Here is a 20,703-nt window from a genome sequence, read left to right on the forward strand (position 1 = left end):
ATTTTTATTGGATGTTTATATATTTGCAACTAGTTCATAAAAGCTTATGTCATAATAAAATTTGTTAGCGCTTAAGGTGCCACAAGACTCAGTGCTGATTTTGCTGCAACAGATTAACAAGGCTCCCCTCTGGAAATTCTACATTGTTATAGATGAAAATTTTGCTTAAATAAACTTTCCTATCCTTTGTTTTTAATTCTAAAGCCAAGGGATCTGATGGAGTTTATAAAGGTTCCTCGTTGTCTGCTTCGGTGTTATTAAACAATCAGACCTGTTGCCATGGAGATAGAAGAGCTGGAAGAGGTGGAAAGACACAGTGGGAAATCAGCCCATGGCCTCAGGAAGGATGGTTCTCCACAGGCAATTTCATGCCTGGACTTGATCTGTGATGATGAGTCTGAGGCTTCTGACCATGTGACTGAGAAGGAACCACAAACGCATTATATTCCTATTCGAAGAAATTCCAGGTACTATCGCTCCATCAGACTTCGGAACAGAGGGAAAGGAAGGAGTAGCAAAGTTCAAACTGAACATGTTGAAGGTAAGTAGGTGTCTAATAGTTATTCTTCCTTCTTTGCCCATTAAGATTCAGAGTTATGGGTAAAAGTAAAGCAAGGCTGTGGGGAAGAGGATTTACAGGAGCAGGGGCAACAGGTTTCTCAGGACTCTATAAAATCTGGGTGCCTGCCTTCACACATCTGCTGCATATCAAGTTGCAGCAAGTATAAAATTGCAGAAACAAGACAGAAAGCCAGTTAGGTTGAGATCTGATGCCATTTCACTTACAATGAAACACTGGTTAGCAAGACCTGCAGCTAAGAAAGGAACGAAGAGCAAGAACAAGCAAAATATTGTGCCTGATGGAGCAAGTGATACATTAACAGCACAATTTTGGGCATGTTTACACAGAAGTCTCTTAAGTGCAATAGAACTTACTCTCTAATAAATGTGTTTAGATTGCTGCCTCAAGAACCAAACATAACAAGACTATTGTTGTCTAAATAATCTGAATGGCAGAAACATAAGTCAGTGAGGATTTCTGTTCCACCACCGAGCAGATACTTATCAGGTATACAGCACATTTCAACTGTTAAAAATTCTTTATATACATTATCTAATCATTGCTCTGCTTCTGCCAAGAAACTTTACTTTCATGCCAATTAAGGTACATCAATTCTCTTGTCATCAAAGACATGGATTTGCCCCGAGAAGTGATAGCTTATCTTTGTTTCTCCTTGTGGGAATAGGCTTATATTGTTTTCCTAACAAATTGCCCCATCCTAATGTCCTCTCACAGAAGACTGGGCCCATTCTCACTTGCAATATAACACACAAGGTAGGTCTCTTTGTTTCTCCAAAGAATCTGTAGGCAGATAGCACAAAAACTGCTACTTAAAATTCTTCTCCAGTCATCAGTATGGTTTAGGGACAAAATGAGCTCTTCTGTATGCCAAGGCAGATGTCTTCTCCACCGTACGAATGCTGAATGCAGCAAAGCTAACATACAGATTTTTTTATTGAGTCACCTGAACTCAAGAGAGGCATTGCACCAAGTCTGGTGCATATGAGGAGAATATGACCTGCATATAGGACAGATTCACAACAACTGTCAGAAAGACATCACTGCCTATTTTGGTCCCAGTAAAAGAATTTATTTGAAGAAAGGGTGTTCTCCTGCAGATTAAAACTGGAATCTGTGTTCCTGACCAGTTGCACGCTCTCTGTTACTCCATTATTGAAGCAGTAGCTCATCAGAGAAAGAACTGGAAGAGGAATTCATGACTTCTTCAGAACACAACAGGACTTAGGAGCCAGTGAATATCTTTTCCACCTAAGCTAACATTTTTTTCAAAACAACTAGCAGAGAATAATCTTCAGCCTTCGTATCTCAGTGGATACTGTGTGTCCTACAAATCCTAAATCTTGGGCATACAGAAAATTTCTCTTGCAGCATTGGCTAAAGTGAATGGACAACAAAGATGGGTGAGCTCATTTATCTTACATTTGAGATCACAGGGATATTGTTTGTTTACAAAACTGAGCCAAGCTGATCCTACTCTGTTTATGTATAACTGGCACTGGGCAGTTGGGCACCTTGGACTTGAACTCTGTGTTCCCCTGTTCTCCCTTTCATTTTGCGGTGTTAGTGAGGGAAAGCATGTTGCCTAGCAGGCTGGGTTGGTCCAGATGTGGCTATAGGTTTGCCTGTCTATCCCATCCTCCAAAATAGCCAGTCTGGAATGAAGAAATTTAAAGTGCAGCAGTAGCAGCACAATTAATCAGCAGCAGCACAATTATTGTGTCCTAGTATCAAGGTCAAATGTCTCATGCATCCAATAGCAGGATGGCTCAGAATTTACACTTCTGTGGGTAGAAGAGTAGAGAAGAGCAGACAGAAACCCCAGACAGAAACACACATAGACAATTAACTAGCAGAATGAACTTTGTGTGTCAGAGAGAGAAGGGAGAATGGTAAATAAAACCTGTATGAACACTAAACCAAATATATAGTTATGTATCATACAAATGGCAGGGGAAAGCTGTGCTGCTTATCATTAATTCCATCACAAAAAATATCCACTTGGTCTCCATTACTTTCATGCAGTGACATTCACTGCAGCATTTCTAATAGCAATTAATGCACTATCTGGGAGAAATGCTATATTTTCCCAGTTAAACAATCTTGCACTTTATTTGCAAAATGTAATATTCTTGCTACATGAGTATATCCATCAGAGAAGGCATGAAAACAGTGTGCAACAAATGAGAAACAAACATGCATCAACTGCAAAATAAACTGACTGTGCCGATAAAAGCTCTCAAAGTGGCAAAGTGCATGATTTTTATTACCATCCTTCAAATTCTAAGAAATAGCCATGAATCAGATGTGATCGTATCTGGTTCCTTATCGGAACTTTTTGGCCCATTTTGTTGGAATGAAAGACACTTTATACAACATGTAAGACTTTTGTCATTCTGTTCCTAGAACAAAAAGCAAATTTAAGGCTAAGGCCTGAGAACAGCATACAAATGTATCTGAGTCCTTCTATCTCAGTAATGAAATTTTAAGTTCCAAGAAACTAAGGGATGGGATTTCCATAGGGTAATAGCCACATGCTCATTAACAGTTTTGAAAAATATGTTGTGAAGAGATGAACCAGCTACTAAACATAACTCAACTTCTTTTTTCTTAATTGCCAATATTTTATAAAAGTGACAGAAAAGAATAGTAACAATTTACATATCAACATTTATTTCTTTATTTCAAAGGCTCACTAAAAAATGGTAATACCAGAAATGAGATTCTGAACAAAGAAGAATTGTTACGCATATTCCACAAGGGTTTGTCTCTACATGTAAAACCAGATATGACAGCCGCAGAAGAGCAATGGTTGCAAAGGTAAAGAAGAAAGCAATTTCCCTTAAGATACAGAAAGTAAAAGATAAAAGATAAAATGGATTTAAAATTAGGATAAAATGGATTGGTCCACCACTTTCTAGTTTATTAATTTAGTGATGACTGGTGCCAGTTTCCCCCCCCCTTTCTTTTATGGAACAATCCTGTTCTCCCTTGGAGGATGGCTGATGGGTGTAGGATGTTTCATTTCAGTCAGAGAGGGAGGTCCACAGCCAGAGGCCTCCCAGGTGCAGTTGTGTAAAGCTCCACTGCAGTTGTTGACCTGCTTTCAGTCTGTTGAGGGCAATCGGGGACAAAATGAGGGCTCTGAGTGCGTGTTAGGAGCAAATCAGAGGCCTTTGATCTATTGGATCAGAGTCAACCATACCATTAGGTAGAGTGAAGTGACTGCCCCAGGCAGCAGGTGCTGCGAGTGCAAGAAGGTAAAAAGCCACATATGACCTCACTTTCTGTTCTGGTCAATGCAAGCCCAGCAGGGTTTCGGAAGTGTCATTTCTTTCCCAATGAAATCTGCTCTCTATAGAGAAAGTGAGTGTTGTATTATTGGGTAGTAGCTGGAATTGTGCTTTCGCTGCCCAGAGTGAGAGACTGGGTTGGTATATTTTTATGTGTTTCAGAGTTGTTCAGTACCACTCAGTAGGAAAAACTAAACCAGTATAGAGTACTGCCCTACCTAGGTGAGAGATGGGGAGGAAGGGGTTATGTTGTATTTTGTTTTTTTGTTTTTGTTTTTTTTGAGCCGCCTTGAGGGCCTTTGGGCCAAAAGGCAGCATAGAAATAAATAAATAAATAAATAAATGTTTCTGTTTGTATGACATTATATTGCCCTAAGTGGAAGTGAGTGAATGAGTTGTAAACTATGTTTGATGCTATGTATTTTTGTAGACTAAGCACTTGCTCCTTAATAATTGGTCAATTGGAGATTACTTTATTGCTGTTAATTATGCTGCCTTGAATGTGTCTTATATTTGACCTTTTATCTATAATGTTTTCTCTTAATATTTTGTGATGTTTTGTTTGATGCCTTAATCTAGGTTGTAAACTGCTTTGAGATTCCACACACCCCAAAATAGAAAACAGTATAGAAATGACTTAAACAAACCAACAAACAAACAAATATAGGATATGGCGTGTATTCAACATAGTGCTAAGTAAGTAGTTCCATCAGTGCAAAGATTTCTGCTTGCACAACAGGACTTCCCCCCCTCTTCTCCCACATGCCCCCTAAATCTGTTCTAGGGATTCCACCAACCCTCCAGTGCAGACCTGGGGAGGGCATGGGGTGTGCATGGGGAGAGAGGAGGAGGGAAAGTCCTGTAACGCTAGCAGTAATCCTTGTGCTGATGGGACAGGCTAGCTGAATACTGCCCTTAGTCTTTTACCAACCATAACAACATATAATGCAGTCACACACAAGCCAACCACTTATTTAAAATCAGAAAATGTTAAATCTCTATAGTCCAGTTTATAACATGATGGTGAACAAATTTAGTATATTTTAATAAAGCTAGGATAAATCAGGCTACTTTACAGGTTACCTCAGTGTTACTCCTAGTAAATACTGTATCTTTTAAAAATGTATGCAGTTCTTAACTGAGGGATACTTTCCCCTCTACCCTCTGATGGTGGGCAACTAAATAAAGAGTGATGAAGATCTTCAACTTGAGACTTATATCAGATCTTATCAAAAGGGGTGGGGAACCTGTGGTCTTCCGGATGATGCCAGACTACAACTCCCATCATTCCTGACCATTGAGAGGTTTTTTTGTAGGTTTATAAACTGCTTCACAGCTAAAAGCCATTGAAGTGTTGTAAAATAACATAAAATGATGTTCTCCAACCATCTGTTTAATAAGGGGAAGAGAGGTGCTATGGCTCAAGATTAATGTTTTCTTGAATATTTGTCTGAAAGCTAGTTATTAATGTTTATTAATGTTGCACAGTGGTTACAATATTACAATGCAAAATTCAGGCTATATACTTACTGGCACACTAGGTCAAAATATTAAGCCTAAAGTTAAAATACAGCAAAATTAGCAAAAAATAAACAAATTATGCCCACTCATATAGGAAATAAATTATATAGATCATGTTCTGAAGGTCAGCAGATTTAGGCTTTATTGAATCCACAGGGAACCATAATCCTAGAGTTCCTAGATGAAAATGCCTTACAATATTTCCTTTTCCATCTGAAATATCAAAACATGACAATGTCTGAGACCACATGAATATGTTGTCTTTAAGCTGTTCCATCTTAAAGACTGCTGCTCCATCATCACATACAAAGTATTAATTTGATTTTAAAATAAAGGCTAAATTGGCATTCTGCAGCCTTAAATCCAGTGGCTAGTGGAGTTCCCCCTATGATGGTCAAAACTCCACTTCCCGTGCTCCTCCCAGCTGCCTCACCTTTGTTTCCTCCATTAAATAAATGTGTTCTTCACTTTACTCTCCGCCACAAATGTTCAAACAGTTGCCAGAACATAAGAGAAAAGCACTTCTAATTAGACTTCAGTGAATCTATGGCTAAAAGTAATTATGCCAATCCCCAGAGGGTTTTGCAAAGCTATGAGAACAAGGAAGAGGAAACTAGGAACTAACGTCAGCCTTGTTGCAAAGCTTTTGTCAGAGACTGAGGAAGTGCGGGTATCCAGGCATACCTTTCCCCAAGTTTTGAGCACCTATATAGAACTTCAGTGACTAAATGCTCACAGCCAGGGCCAGCTTTGCCATCCAAGAGGGTGACATTCCCTGCTTCAGACAGCACCATAATGGGAGGATAGATGAAGGCAGGAATTGGTATCCGAATGCTACAGCTCAACTACTGGCCCAAGCAAAAAGATGGATATGACTGGGCCAAGGGTACCAGATTGCCCCAGGCCCTATTTGTCACGCTCCCCAACACTCCATGCAAGTGGCATGGGTTTAAATAAGCCCTCCCGCCTCACCTCCTGCTTCAGCACTCTAATGCACTGTGCACACATGCGTGCCATCACCCAAGAAGGCGGCAGGGGTGTCAACCCCTTAAGGACACCCCCACTACCATCATGGGTGATGGCAGGCATGTGAATGCAGTGCGCTGACATGGGATACAAGTGGAGTGGGCAGGCCTACTTTATCCTGCGCTGCTTGCGTTGGAATGTGTCTTGCCCCCACTCCGCAATCTGCAGCAACGTTGGGTCACTGGTGTGATTTGCCCCATGACCTCATGCTAGTGCAAATCATGGAGCACCAGCCTCTTGGCCTAAGGAGGGGCCTTTCTGAGCTGTAGCAGCCTGCTGGTTCTAGTCCTGACTACTTGGGCTCTCCACTTCAGGCAGCAAGATGTCTTGGGCTGGCACTGCACATAGCCGCTCCACCAGAGCTTGTTTCAAAAGATGGAACACAGATTTCAATCCAATTCATATTTGACTGTGAACATGGAAACATTTGATTGATAGCTCTGACTTAATCCTTATAAGGAAGCCCTATAACATGCTCAGCACAGCAGGGGATCCCCCTCCCTTAAAAACTTTTATTCCTGATCCAGTGAGTAGTCAGGGGGATAAACAGTCCAAAGTTCATACATGCTTGGCAAGTTCAGAGAACTCTAGCTGCATGTCACCTTTCCTGCAAATCTAGCCGTTTCATTTTCTCTCCTACCTTGAATTAAAGAGAAAATCAAAACACAAGTGGCTTCACAAACAAAAGCTTATTCCTTCAGGTTTTTCTATATTTGCCTACAAAACATGCCTAATACAAGGAGCACTATGCTATCATTCCCTTTATTTCTGAAGTTCAAGGGTGAGTATGGATTCTTATATAGCTAAAACACACCATGTACACAGAAGTCAGAGGTATCAGCTGGCTTGGAGAGAAGCACAAGGTTTGCAGCACAAAACAATCTTAGGAGGATCCCCCTCAAAAACCACAAAAAACCCAATGAGGATTGAGCATACCCAGTGGCCACAGAATGCTGGACGACCACTGTTGAGGGGGGGGAGAGATTAAGGGAGAGGGGAAATGGAATGGAGTATCCTGGAAGAGGGCATGGCTAGCTGGAATCCTGAACAAGAGTGCTCCACACTGCAACATTTTCTTGCAGGTTCCTTGTTGTTGTGTTATTTTAGCAGTAGTAGTACTATTAATTCAGGCATTTGTAAGCCACATTCTCTACCAAATAGTCAAGTGGTGTAAAATAAATACATCTAGTAAAACATATAAGCAGTAATCAAATTTGGCGTCCAAATTCACCTCCAAATTTTGCTTTGGGCTAACTTCATTAATGATCCTGGTTATGTAGTGTAGATGGAAATGTTCTCTCTTTTTTCCTTTACTTTTTAAAAATCTAACACAAATATTTTAGCATACTCTGAGGTACATATCCCTCTTGTCTGAATAAAATTGCCTTAGGGGGAAGTGAGGGCCTCATCTGTAAGGTGTTTTTCCCCCTTCCATATATTTGCTATTATATTACACAGAGACAAATGGGCTAACCTTTGCTGATGAGAGCTACAGAAAATAACATTTAGCAAATGTAAATAGGATTTTAAAATATAAATAAGCTGTCACTTTCACTTTTTTGTTGGAAAGAAAAATCCTACATACATGAAATTCACAGGGACTGATGGCTGAAATAACCAAAATGTGAAGAAGCTTAAAGTCTTCTATACAATCATTTCTGGAGAATAAATGTACATTCACTAATAGGAAAAAAACCTTGTGGTTTAAGAAAGTACCTTAAGCTCACAGATATTTCTATCAAACTTTAAAAAGCATGGAAATTAGGCAGTTATAGCGAATGCACCAGAGGAGCAGGAGACCTGACCTCCTCTCTGAGATATTGTACTGCCCTACAAATTGGTCAAAATGCAAACACAATTTGGGTTGGTCTTTCACAGTCCAATCTACTTCCTGTGTAGCTTGGAAGAATTTGGTAACGTGCCTCTGAGCATATGGTGAGTGGTGGCAACACCTGCCATCTCCAAAGATGGAGAATTATATTTTTATATGTTTGTTGGTGTTCTTAATCTGTTTCTTTCCTGTGTTACTAATGTTTCTACAGAGAATCTAATCTAGAAAATTTTATTTCCCTCATTATTCATCCTAGAAAACTGTGTCAAATTTATTTTTTATTAATTTCAAAGCCTTTTTATTGGTCAATGTCATATGTCAGGGTGAAGACAGCCTTTTGTGTTTCAAATTGGAGGTTATGTTCTATTTCTATTTTGGGCGCATTAACAGTTGAATCTGAAACTGCAGTTTAATGTAAAATCAGACTGATTACAATATGTTGCTACTTCAGGAATGACTCTAGCTGTTGGAAAAAAGAGGATGCATGTTTTCAGCCTGCTGTGTTTAAACCACTTCATTTAAGGCAAGGTGGGCACAGTCAATTAAAAACATACAGCACACCTAGAATTTTGCTAGAATGTATTTCACCTCCCACTGTTTTATCTTGTGCAAACTGAGGCTCTCCTGATGTCCACTGGAGACTGTTCTGCAGAATAGTCAGTGCCATTATTCCACAATTATTTTTGGAGTTTTTTAGTGTAAATTTTGCAAAGTGTTGCTGTACTTCACATATTCACAGAAATAGAAACAAAAGAAAATGATTACCTATAGGAAACTTCACTAAAATTGCAAAGGAAATCAGACATATTTAAAGTGACCATCTGAACTATATCAACTGTCTTAATAATGTTGCTTCTTCCCTGCTAAAACAAGAGCAGCACAGCACATGTCTTCTTTCTATTATTTGCGTTGATTGCAGGTGTTGCCGCCACTCACCATATGCTCAGAAGCATGTTACCAAATTCTTCCAAGCTACACAGGAAGTAGATTGGACTGTGAAAGACCAACCCAAATTGTGTTTGCATTTTGACAACTTTGTAGGGCAGTATAATATCTCAGAGAGGAGGTCAGGTCTCCTGCTCCCCTGGTGCATTCACTATAGCTGCCCAATTTCCCTGCTTTTTAAAGTTTGATAGAAATATCTGTGGGCTATAGGTACGTTCTTAAACCGCAAGGTTTTTTTGCCTATGAGTGAATTTGCTTTTTAATCCAGGAGGTGACAAATGGGATCCTGTGCAAGTTTGCTGAGAATGGATTGATAATAATAATAATAATAATAAATTTAATTTTTGTGTCGCCTATCTGGCCGAAACTACTCTAGGCGACGTACAACATTAAATTCAACAATACATAATAATACAATACATAATAAAATACAATGCAGTTGATCATTTACATGCTTATTGAGTTCAGTGGGATTTACTCCCTTGCAATCATGCTTAGGATAGGTGAAACTGACCACAGGGAATGGGGAGGAGGAGGAGGAGGAGGGAGGGAAGGGCAGAGGGGAGAAGGAGGATGGGAGCAGGAAGGAGGGGGAGAAGGACAGGTTTGATCATTTGCATGCTTATTGAGTTCAGTGGGATTTACTCCCATGCAATCATGCTAAGGATAGGTAAATCCGACCGGAGGGGAAGGGAGGCTGGAGTGGGCAGGGGAGGAGGAAGAAGGAAGAGGGGAGGGGAGGGAAGGGAGAGGAGAGGGGAAAGGCAGATCTGATCATTTGCATGCTTATTGAGTTCAATGGGATTTGCTCCTATGCAATCATGGTTAGGATAGGTAAAACTGACCATGGGGGAGGAGGAGGGGGGAAGGAATGGATTGGAGGTGGCAAAGGAAGGGGGGCAGGTTTGATCATTTGCATGCTTATAGAGTTCAATGGTATTTACTCCTGTGCAATCATGCTTAAGATAGGTAAAACTGACAATGGGAAGGAAGGGGAGGGGATTGGAAGGGGAGGGGCAAAGGAAGGGGGAGAGAAGGGCCAAGAGGGAGGGGATAGGAGGGAGAAGGGAGGGTGGGTTTGATCATTTGCATACTTTTTGAGTTCAATGGGATTTATTTCTGTGCAATCATGTTTGAAAATGGAAATGGACTGCCTTCAAGTCAATCCCAACTTACGGCGATCCTATGAATAGGGTTTTCATGGTAAATGGTATTCAAGGAGGTTTTACCATTGCCTCCTCTGAGGCTGAGGGGCAGTGCCTGGCCAAGATCACTCAGTGAGCTTCATGGCTGTGTGAGGATTCAAACCCTGGTCTCCCAGGTCATAGTCCAACACTGACCAGGGGGAGGGGCAGAGAGGGTAGGAGATTGGGTGGATGGGTACTGGGCAGAGGGGAAGCCCATTTCCTTTCCAAAAGGAAGACATTGTGAACAGTATCATTGCTTTTCAGCTTTCCCCCCACCTCTGTATTCTATAGCAGGCGCATTTAGCCTCCCACCCAAATTTAAACCAAAGCTGTCCCTGGCCACATACACACCAGGCCTTTATTTCACTTTGGGCAGTCATTGCTTCTCTCAAAGAATCCTGGGAAGTGTAGTTAGTGAAGGGTGCTGAGAGTTGCTAGAAGACGCCCTGTTCCCCTCACGGACCTTCAATCAGAGTGGCTGACTGTTAAACCACTCTGGCCACTGGAGCTCTCAGGGAAATAAGAGTCTCCTCTCAACACCCTTCACAAACTACACTTCCCAGGATTCTTTGAGGGAAGGTATGACTGTCTCACGTGAAATCAAAGTCTGGCGTGGGCTTGGCCCCCTGATTAGCCAAGCCAAGCAGCTGTGAGTCTTGCTTTTAGAACACTGACAGTTGGTTCTTACTGAGCATGCCCAACACTATCATTCAGTTCAATGCAAAATTTCTTTAATTAAAAATCAGCCAAGCATTTTTTAAAACTTTTAAACTGCAGAAGATGGTCAGTGTATGGGGCAAGGTCAGTATTAGGGTTACAGGTACTCTGTGAACATGGCTGATTTTTAATGAATTTCAACAGATTATGAGAACTCTAACAGAAAAAAGTCCAAAAGGGCTCTGGGTTTCCCCCCTCTCTTTTTAGACTTTGAACTCAATTCTTTCTGATTGCTTTGTGTATCGGCATGCAAATTTAGAGGGTTGTTAAGCAAGAGTTTCTGAGTTCAGGACTGTAAGTTTTGTAATGAAAAGAGCTTATGGGAAGCATAAGAACATAAGAACATAAGAAGAGCCTGCTGGATCAGGCCAGTGGCCCATCTAGTCCAGCATCCTGTTCTCACAGTGGCCAACCAGGTGCCTGGGGGAAGCCCGCAAGCAGGACCCGAGTGCAAGAACACTCTCCCCTCCTGAGGCTTCCGGCAACTGGTTTTCAGAAGCATGCTGCCTCTGACTAGGGTGGCACAGCACAGCCATCACTGCTAGTAGCCATTGATAGCCCTGTCCTCCATGAATTTGTCTAATCTTCTTTTAAAGCCATCCAAGCTGGTGGCCATTACTGCATCTTGTGGGAGCAAATTCCATAGTTTAACTATGCGCTGAGTAAAGAAGTACTTCCTTTTGTCTGTCCTGAATCTTCCAACATTCAGCTTCTTTGAATGTCCACGAGTTCTAGTATTATGAGAGAGGGAGAAGAACTTTTCTCTATCCACTTTCTCAATGCCATGCATAATTTTATACACTTCTATCATGTCTCCTCTGACCCGCCTTTTCTCTAAACTAAAAAGCCCCAAATGCTGCAACCTTTCCTCGTAAGGGAGTCGCTCCATCCCCTTGATCATTCTGGTTGCCATCTTCTGAACCTTTTCCAACTCTATAATATCCTTTTTGAGATGAGGCGACCAGAACTGTACACAGTATTCCAAATGTGGCCGCACCGCATGAGAGTGGCATGGGGGTATTTTCTATTTAACATTGCGGAATGTGAAAAATCCACACTGGCTACAGTATACAGCCACTCTTGTGGCTGTATAATTTAAAAATGTATTTTAAAAAATTCTTAGGAGACGTTGATGATGATGATGATATTTCCATTTATAGACCACTCACTATCTGAAAGATCTCAAAGCGGTTTACAATAGAATACACAAGGTACAATAAAAACCATATCAAATTAATTTACAAAGCAAAATACATGAACAACATATATGTACATAAACCTCTTTGGCTATTCTAGCTTTCCCACTTCTGCCCTGCTCCAAGAGCTGTATTAATCCCTTAAATCTATTATAAGTGGATGGAATATCACATTATTGTCACTGACAAGTCACTTGGAATATCATGTAACTGTGGCATTTTCCATTGATCATGCAAAGAGATATCTTGGACTTTGAGTGAGAGGGTAGACTTGGAGTGTAAGAAAACAATTCTTCTACATGCACTATTTATACCAATTTAATTACTTTTTTGAGGTAGCTGCTACCTAACCAGCAATATTTATGTATAATAGAATTTAATAGAAAAATAGTTTGCAAAACTGTAAAAAAGGGTAAATCAGTTTAGGAGCACATTATTAAGAACTGGCCAAATACACTGAATTGTTATAAAGACTAAATATCAGTTTGTCAGTGAATTGAATTTTCCATTAAAATGTACTCATGTGTAGTGATTAAAGGTAACTCATCATTTTGCTCAAAAATGAGTCATTGGATGATAACACTGGAAGAAACAATGTAACAGTTCATTCGTTTCTAGCAACGATAGAAATAATACTGTAAGGTGTTTTAGAAGTTATTCATTCACATACAATTGGACAGAAACTTTAAAGAGTCTTGAGACTGAGACCAAGTATCCAAGGACTAAATAATTTTAAACTAGGTATTGGAAAGTGGTTCCTGCTGTATTTTGCTATATTGTTTTTCAACAGATACCTGGGTAGTTTCAATCTCCTATTGTTGCTACCTGCATTTTTTTATTTGTTTATTGGCATTCTCTTCATCTTAGCTGGCAGTCCATAGTAGACAACTTTGATTACTGCTTTTGCTTAATCAAAGACTTCTGATAGAATCTGACTCTCTTGCCTCTTTTACATCAAAAAGGAAGTGACATGCACATTGTTCTCCCTGTTCCCATTGCTTAGCCTTTCTCACCATGCCGTACTCCACAAAACCTAAATTCAGATATTAAACAGTAAATCCAAGTTATGCATTGTCAGTCAAAGATTCTTCAGATTGATTCCTAGTTCATCTCATCAGTTTTCCATTTTATTCATTTATTTAGTAGATTATTTCTTTTTGTTTAGATTCTACTTAACCTTTCCACAGTTTCATTCATGCCTGCAAGCTGAGGCTGGTTCCAGTATCAGGAGCAACTTCCACACCCCTATATTCCACCATACATGTAGCAGGAATGCTGGGCAATATTATGAGGGAGATTCATATCTTGTAACTAGATCATTAGACTTAAATGTTCTGTTTTTCTGACTTTTCTAGTAATCAGTGGTTTGAATTGTTCACCAAATTTCAAGTTTCAATATTTTGTGGACCTTCGTCAGTGTAAGTGAAGCCCAAGCATCTGCATAGAGAGCTACTTTGATTTAATGTACAAATCAAGATGTACAGTAGCCAAAATAAGTATGTCCCAGTCATAGAACTTTTAATTACTAATACAGGGATTCATAAAACCTTTTTCTCCAAGCTGCCTTTTCTACATATAAACACTGATGGAAATCTGATGCTGTTTTCCTGCTGAGGGACTGAGATTTGCCATCACAACCTGCCTCAACCTGCCCAGAATCTACTTTGAACCTCTGGGTCTTCATATCCTGTCCATCATACTAGACTATAGCCACCCACAAATTGGGATATATATACATGCTCCTCTGTACACAATCCTTCAACAAGTGCAAATGTACAATTTACCTCCATGTTTATGTATTCTGTCTTTCCTCCAACCCCACCCATCCCTAACACCTATTATTATGTACTGGGATGAATCATTTCAAGCTTCACATCAGAAGGAACATTACTAGGGCTGCCTCACAATTTTAACTGGACATGCTCAGAAGGAGCTGTCCATAGAAAAAGTTATGTTTCATTTCATCCTCCTCAAAGTAAATGAATGCTAGAAACGAAAGAGTCAAAACTTATTCCTTTACTCCCTTGATAATTATGACTTACAACCACCTCCAAACACACTTAAATGCTACAGCCTCACTGAAATTTCTCCAACTTCACCATCCAATGTTTATATCCAGTCACAATTAACTAAACAGAACATAAAAGTGAACCAAATGCCCACCACTGATGTTTGAGAATTATACCTGAATCAGGATAATATGTAAATCCAATTGAAGAAGGATTTTTGTGTCATCTATTTTTTTCCTATGTTTGTGTAGCATCTCTGCAGAGCTAGGAACTTCAGAGGTAATGAGGGATGAGATTACTGCAATGGTCTAAAATCCCCAAAATTGACATGTCTTTCTATAGTTTAGATCTGGCTGTTCTTCTATCGATGGAAGACAGTGAATTCAATTATTTTCATTCTGTAAAAATAAGTGCATGTTGTGCACCAAAATAGAAAGAAATTGAAGAAAATAACTCTCCTCCTACACTCCAGCTTGCAAGAGAATGCAAGCTGGACATCAGATGAACATCGTAATTGCCTTGCTAACATCCATCTAATCCTGCATTGTGTTTTCAGGAGTGGCCAGTCAGATACTCCTGAAAAACTCACCAGGAAATCTATCTAATGTTGTTTGCCTGCAAATATGTTCTCTTTGAACATGGATGTCCTACTTTAGGTGTCATGATGACTAACAACCATTGGTAGACGTCTATAAATTGTACACTCCTGTATAAGATCTCTTCTAAGCTGACTTCATTCATGATGAAAAGCCATTTTGAACTTTGTGACAAACACCACAAAGTGCATCATTAGCTGAACTGCAGTAGCTGAACTACCATTACTGCCTGATTTTCTACACAAAAATACTAAGCAAGATCATGAACATATGCATGCAGTGAAAGAATGGAGAAACAAAGAAACTCCCCCACTTTTATCACTTTATCCATTCTGATTGTGACTAAGATTACACAGAAGTGTTTAAAAGGTTAAACCATCCTATTAACAGCCTTATACAAATTGGCTGAGCACCGCAGAGGTCTCAGGATCCATCTAAATTTTAAAAGGATTTCACATGGCAGAGCTGAGCTCTTGGAGACAGCCTGCCAGTAAGAGTAGGCAATATTGGGCTAAAAGGGCCAGTGGGCTGACAGTAGAAGGTGGCTTCATGGGAACATATGAGCATTAATTTCACATTAGATATAAATCTAGACTAGCTTCTAAGGAATGCCACTGAAAGCCCACCCAAGTGTTTTCCAGACTCCTAGGAAAACCATTGTCCCCCCTCTCCGTGGATATGCCTTGTTTTGCAGGGGTATGTTGGTTGTATACTCAGAGTAGCCCCATTGAAATTAATGAACTTTAGTTATATCTATTAACCTCAATGGCCCTACTCTGAGGATGCCTAGCATTGACTCCCGCTTTTTAAGGGGTCTCATTAAGGGACAGTGAGCGATGGTGAGGTTTTCTCTGAGATTTTGGGTAGCTGTCAGGGGCGTCTCTGTCGGCGGGTGTTCCAAGTGTGCGCCTGAGAGGTCTTTGTGAACAGGACCTATCTGAGGGTGCAGTTGGTTACTCCTCGAGACATTTCCCCTTCATCAGGAAGGTGGCTCTTGGGGAAATCAGCGGAAGAAGTGGGCGCCTGGGAGCTGTTCAGGAGTAAGAAGGCAAGCGAGAGCGCTGAGGGGGCGGCGGTGACGGCTGCCTCCCTCCTCCTCGCGCGCCACCGACCTTTCTTTCTTCCCCTGCCGCGCAGGCTGCTCCCTTCCTACCCCGGTTACCGTGGCAACCGTCCGCACTCCCCCAGCCCCGCGCCTGCTGCGGAATCGCTCCGCGGCAGTAGCAGCAGCAGCCGCTCGCTGCAAGACTCGCTGCTACGGTCGCTGCTACCGTCGTCGTCGTCGCCACCTCGCATGGAGCTCTTGGCTGCCGCGCTCAGCGCCGCCTGCGCCCTAGACCACGAAGGCTCCGCGGAGAGCGTGACCGGAGCTCGCCCGGATGGCAGGTGAGGAAAGGGGAGACTTGTTCACAGCGGGACGAACTCCCTGGTCCTCCAGAGCAGAGGCGCCCCTTCCGCCCCAGCTTCGACCTATACCTCGGTTTGAACCCCAGCTGCTGCTGCTGCCACCGCCACCACTACCCGGCTCTAAAGACTAGAGCGCGGGAACTTCGGCTTGTAGCTGAGCCAAGCTTCATGCCCCGAATGGCTGCCCCCTGTAGGGAATGTGGGGCAGAGCTCCCCTCTTGACTCCCGCCCCGACCATTGGCTTCTTTTACAATCTCTTCACGGCTGCCCTCGACTCTACCTCCTTTTCTCTTCCCAGTCCTTCCCCTACCCCGCGCAAAACGGGTAAGCAAGGGTTAGCCGCTGCCCTCCCCGCCTTATCCCTCACCCGAGCTGGGCCACTCACTTTCTCTTTCACTGTGAGTGCTTCAAAATGATTCCCCCCAGTGCTGTGGGGGATCACAACTGGGCATCAGAGAGGACATTCAGAGACCAGGATACTGCACACCAGGGAGTGTCAGAGCCCCAGTATCTCTCCTTTTAAAATTTTACCATTGGTTTACACCTCCCTAGGAAAGGCTGACTCCTCATTCTCCCTGCTCCCCCTTTCTCTTGTCCCTGAGAAGTAGTGTTGAAGCCATCGTTCCATTCAGTTTATCTGCTTCACTCCAGTAGAGCTTACTTTTACAGGGAACCCAGTGTGCTCAGCTCCAAGACAGAAAAAGAGACCTAAGTGTTTAAGTTTGATTTACCTTTGCCCATTAATAGCACTTGCAGCCTACCTAATTGCTGCTGTTGGACGGCAAAGATCCTGTCCAGAGGGGTGGAAAAGAAAGAGAACAGGTATCTGCACTTCTGACTGTTTTTCTCCCCCAAAGTGAATCCCCTTCCATGGCTGGACCAGTTTCTATTCTGGAAGAAAGCCCTGTGCAGCCTGACTGCTCTGCAGCTTTCCCTGAGGCACTGCAAATGATTCATCCCATGACAGCTGACTCCTGGAAAAATTTCATTGAGCAAATAGGTAAGGTAAACGCATAGGCTGCAATCCTATGTGCTATAAGTTATATTCAAATGTGCAAATTAGAGGACTGATGGCATGTTTTGATTGTGAAAAGCAGCTTGCGGTAAGGAACATTGAGAGAGCTCTATGAGCTGGGGGTGAGGGGAAAGCAGATTTTGGAAGGCTACTCTGGAGTAGGAAAATAAAAATTTGCATCTAACAAGGCCCCTCAGCACTCTCGCTTGCCTTCTTAACTCGTAAGTCATATTCAGCCCAGTAAGACTGCATAAACATGCACAGGATTAATCTGTTAATGTGCTATAGCAAACACAGAGAGCAAAAGAAGTTGGCTGTACATCTATGTCTACCACTTTCAATAAAACTGGATGATTTAATATTCATCTTTGTATGGGTAAAGTTAATAAATCCATACTTATATGATGTTAAGAAAAATAATACACACATGAAAAAAAATGTAACAACAAATACATCCTACCCCTGGAAAAAAAACCTTGACACAGGATCAGAATTTTCAGAGGTGAAGTTTTCCTCTAAAAAGAGGCCAACTAGGCAAGATCATTCTGGAGCATTATTTCTTAACTATTCAAGGAACAAGTAGCAGTAGATACTATCTTTTCTCACACAAGAAGTGAGCTGTTTTCCTTTTGGTTTCTTATCAGCCCTCATCAGCCTTATCCCTGTTATTACCACTTGCACTGTAGTAGTGGTTAGAGGGTATCATTAGGTCCAGAGTCTTAAAATGTTTGCTGGTATATAGCAGGGAAGCTTGTGAAGTGGGGACAAAAACTTGTCTTTCTATGACAGGAGTGTAAAAACTGTTTCATTTTATGATACACTAATATCTGGAATGAGAGCCAGTGTGGTGTAGTGGTTAAGGTGTTGGACTATGACCTGGGTGACCAGGGTTCGAATCCCCACACAGCCATGAAGCTCACTGGGTGACCTTGGGCCAGTCACTGCCTCTCAGCCTCAGGAAAACCCTATTCATAGGGTCGCCATAAGTCGGAATCGACTTGAAGGCAGTACACACACACAGTATCTGGAATATCTGAACAAATTGTTAATATCAATGAATAGAGGCTCTTGCCTCTAGATGATCTTCTGATTCTGTTCATCCCTATAGATGCATAATTATATGCTTTTTCAACATTGTAGCTTGTTTATTAGCTCTTGAAGGTATATGCTTCTCTTTCACACACAAAAGCCTTATATTCCGTTTATATATAACAACTGTCTCCTGCCACAACTACTAAAGTGTCCCCTCATCCTCATCTCTTTCCATATTTGTGGTCTTATTTAATGCCAAGCATAGCCTTGATTATTAACAAAAAATCATCAGTTACTGAAATAAGTAATAAAGTAGTTCAAATAGAATTATGCAAGTATCATTCCATTAGTACAGCACAATACATTTAAGTGTAATCTCTCCTTTTCAGTTAAGTGTGGGAAGCTAACAGGAAAGTACATGGTTTCCAAGGTACAGTTTCTCCTATTGCTATTTTAATCCCGTTTTGAATAGTGTTCCAGAAAGAAGTGATTACTGAATACACTCACAGTATGGGGGAAAAAAATTCCGTATGAGCACTTTCCCATTATAAATTGTGCATGTTATCTAAGATTATAAGCTAAATATAGTTTTGTATAAAGAAATATTATTGTACTTGGCAGAGAGGTATGTGCAAGCATGAGTTACAATTTTGATTTATAATGTAAAATTGCATTAAAATAAATATACTTTTAAAAATATGCAAACTCTGCTTACTAAAACTAAAATGGTGTAGTGGTTAGAATGTCAGACTGGGACCTGGGAAACCAGAGTTCATATCCCTGCTTGGCTATGAAGCTCACTGGGTGATCTTGGGCCAGCACTCTCTCTCAGCCTAACCTACCTCAAAGGGTTGTTGTGAGGATAGAATGTGAGGGGGAGAATTATGTTTGTATGCTGCCATGAGCTATTTGAAAGAAAGATGGGATATAAATGTAATAAAATAAATAAATAAATTTAAATTGCATTTAACTTTCAAATGAAGGAAATGACTCACAAGAAACTAGTACAGACTCCTTTGTTTTTATAACTAGCAATTTTAGAAACCTCTAGCTGGTGTTTCAATTTATCTGAAATAGGATTTATAAATTTATATTTATGACTGATACAACAACTTTCAAGGATACCCAGTGCAAGATTTTATTCTTGTAGGGCAGGGGTACTGAAAAAAAGATTTTTTTGCCAAATGTTGTAGTATTCTTGAAATCTTATATTCTGAAGAAATAGTGGGATTTGGGTATTTCTAGGATTATTGTACATTATTGAATCATATCAGCTTGTTCAGTGGCCTTTGTTGTTGTTATGTGCCTCCAAGTCGACTACGACTTATGGCGACCCTATGAATCAGTGACCACTGAGCATCTGTCATGAACTACCCTGTTCAGATCTTGTAAGTTCAGGTCTGTGTCTTCCTTTATGGAATCAATCCATCTCTTGTTTGGCCTTCCTCTTTTTATACTCCCTGCTGTTTTTCCAAGCATTATTATCTTTTCTAATGAATCATGTCTTCTCGTTATGTGTCCAAAGTATGATAACCTCAGCTTCATCATTTTAGCTTCTAGTGACAGTTCTGGTTTAATTTGTTCTAACACCCAATTATTTGTCTTTTTAGCAGTCCATGGTATCCGCAAAGCTCTTCTCCAACACCACATTTCAAATGAGTTGATTTTTCTCTTATCCGCTTTTTTCACTGTCCAACTTTCACATCCATACATAGAGATCGAAAATCCCATGGTCTGAATGATCCTGACTTTAGTGTTCAGTGATACATCTTTACATTTGAGGATCTTTTCTAGTTCTCTCACAGCTGCCCTTCCCAGTCCTAGCCTTCTTCTGATTTGTTGACTGTTGTCTCCGTTTTGGTTAATGATTGTGCCAAGGTATTGATAATCCTTGACAAGTTCCATGTCCTCATTGTCAACTTTAAAGTTGCATAAATCTTCTGTTGTCATTACCCTATCTTTTTAACGTTCAGCTGTAGTCCTGCTTTTGTGCTTTCCTCTTTAACTTTCATCAGCATTTGTTTCAAATCATTACTGGTTTCTGCTAGTAGTATGGTGTCGTCTGCATATCTTAAATTATTGATGTTTCTCCCTCCAGTTTTCACATCTCCTTCATCTTTGTCCAGTCCTGCTTTCCGTATGATATGTTCTGCGTACAGATTAAATAAATAGGGTGATAAAATACACCCGTCTCACACCCTTTCCGAAACCAATCGGTTTCTCCATATTCTGTCCTTACAGTAGCCTCTTGTGCAGAGTATAGGTTGTGCATCAGGACAATCAGATGCTGTGGCACCCCCATTTCTTTTAAAGCATTCCATAGTTTTTCATGATCTACACAGTCAAAG

General features: G+C 40.9%; 1 protein-coding gene across 8 annotated transcripts in view; it reads left to right on the forward strand.

Annotated features, from left to right (window-relative positions):
* NGEF (neuronal guanine nucleotide exchange factor) overlaps nucleotides 1-20,703 on the forward strand; it is an 80,850-nt gene that overhangs the window by 21,085 nt on the left and 39,062 nt on the right. For 4 of the 8 annotated variants that reach the window (XM_061636453.1, XM_061636452.1, XM_061636454.1 and 1 more), the window contains 4 exons: nucleotides 205-541; nucleotides 3,271-3,400; nucleotides 16,039-16,287; nucleotides 17,166-17,308. In XM_061636453.1, coding sequence (XP_061492437.1) covers nucleotides 280-541; nucleotides 3,271-3,400; nucleotides 16,039-16,287; nucleotides 17,166-17,308 — 784 coding nt within the window. In that variant the 5' untranslated portion in view covers nucleotides 205-279. Of the gene's footprint in view, nucleotides 1-204; nucleotides 542-978; nucleotides 1,070-1,754; nucleotides 1,984-3,270; nucleotides 3,401-16,038; nucleotides 16,288-16,411; nucleotides 16,633-17,165; nucleotides 17,309-20,703 lie in introns of those variants that run through there. The other 4 variants (XM_061636459.1, XM_061636458.1, XM_061636456.1 and 1 more) reach the window with 4 other exon arrangements.

The sequence above is a fragment of the Rhineura floridana genome, chromosome 7 (genome assembly GCF_030035675.1).
Source record: "Rhineura floridana isolate rRhiFlo1 chromosome 7, rRhiFlo1.hap2, whole genome shotgun sequence".
NCBI lineage: Eukaryota > Metazoa > Chordata > Lepidosauria > Squamata > Rhineuridae > Rhineura > Rhineura floridana.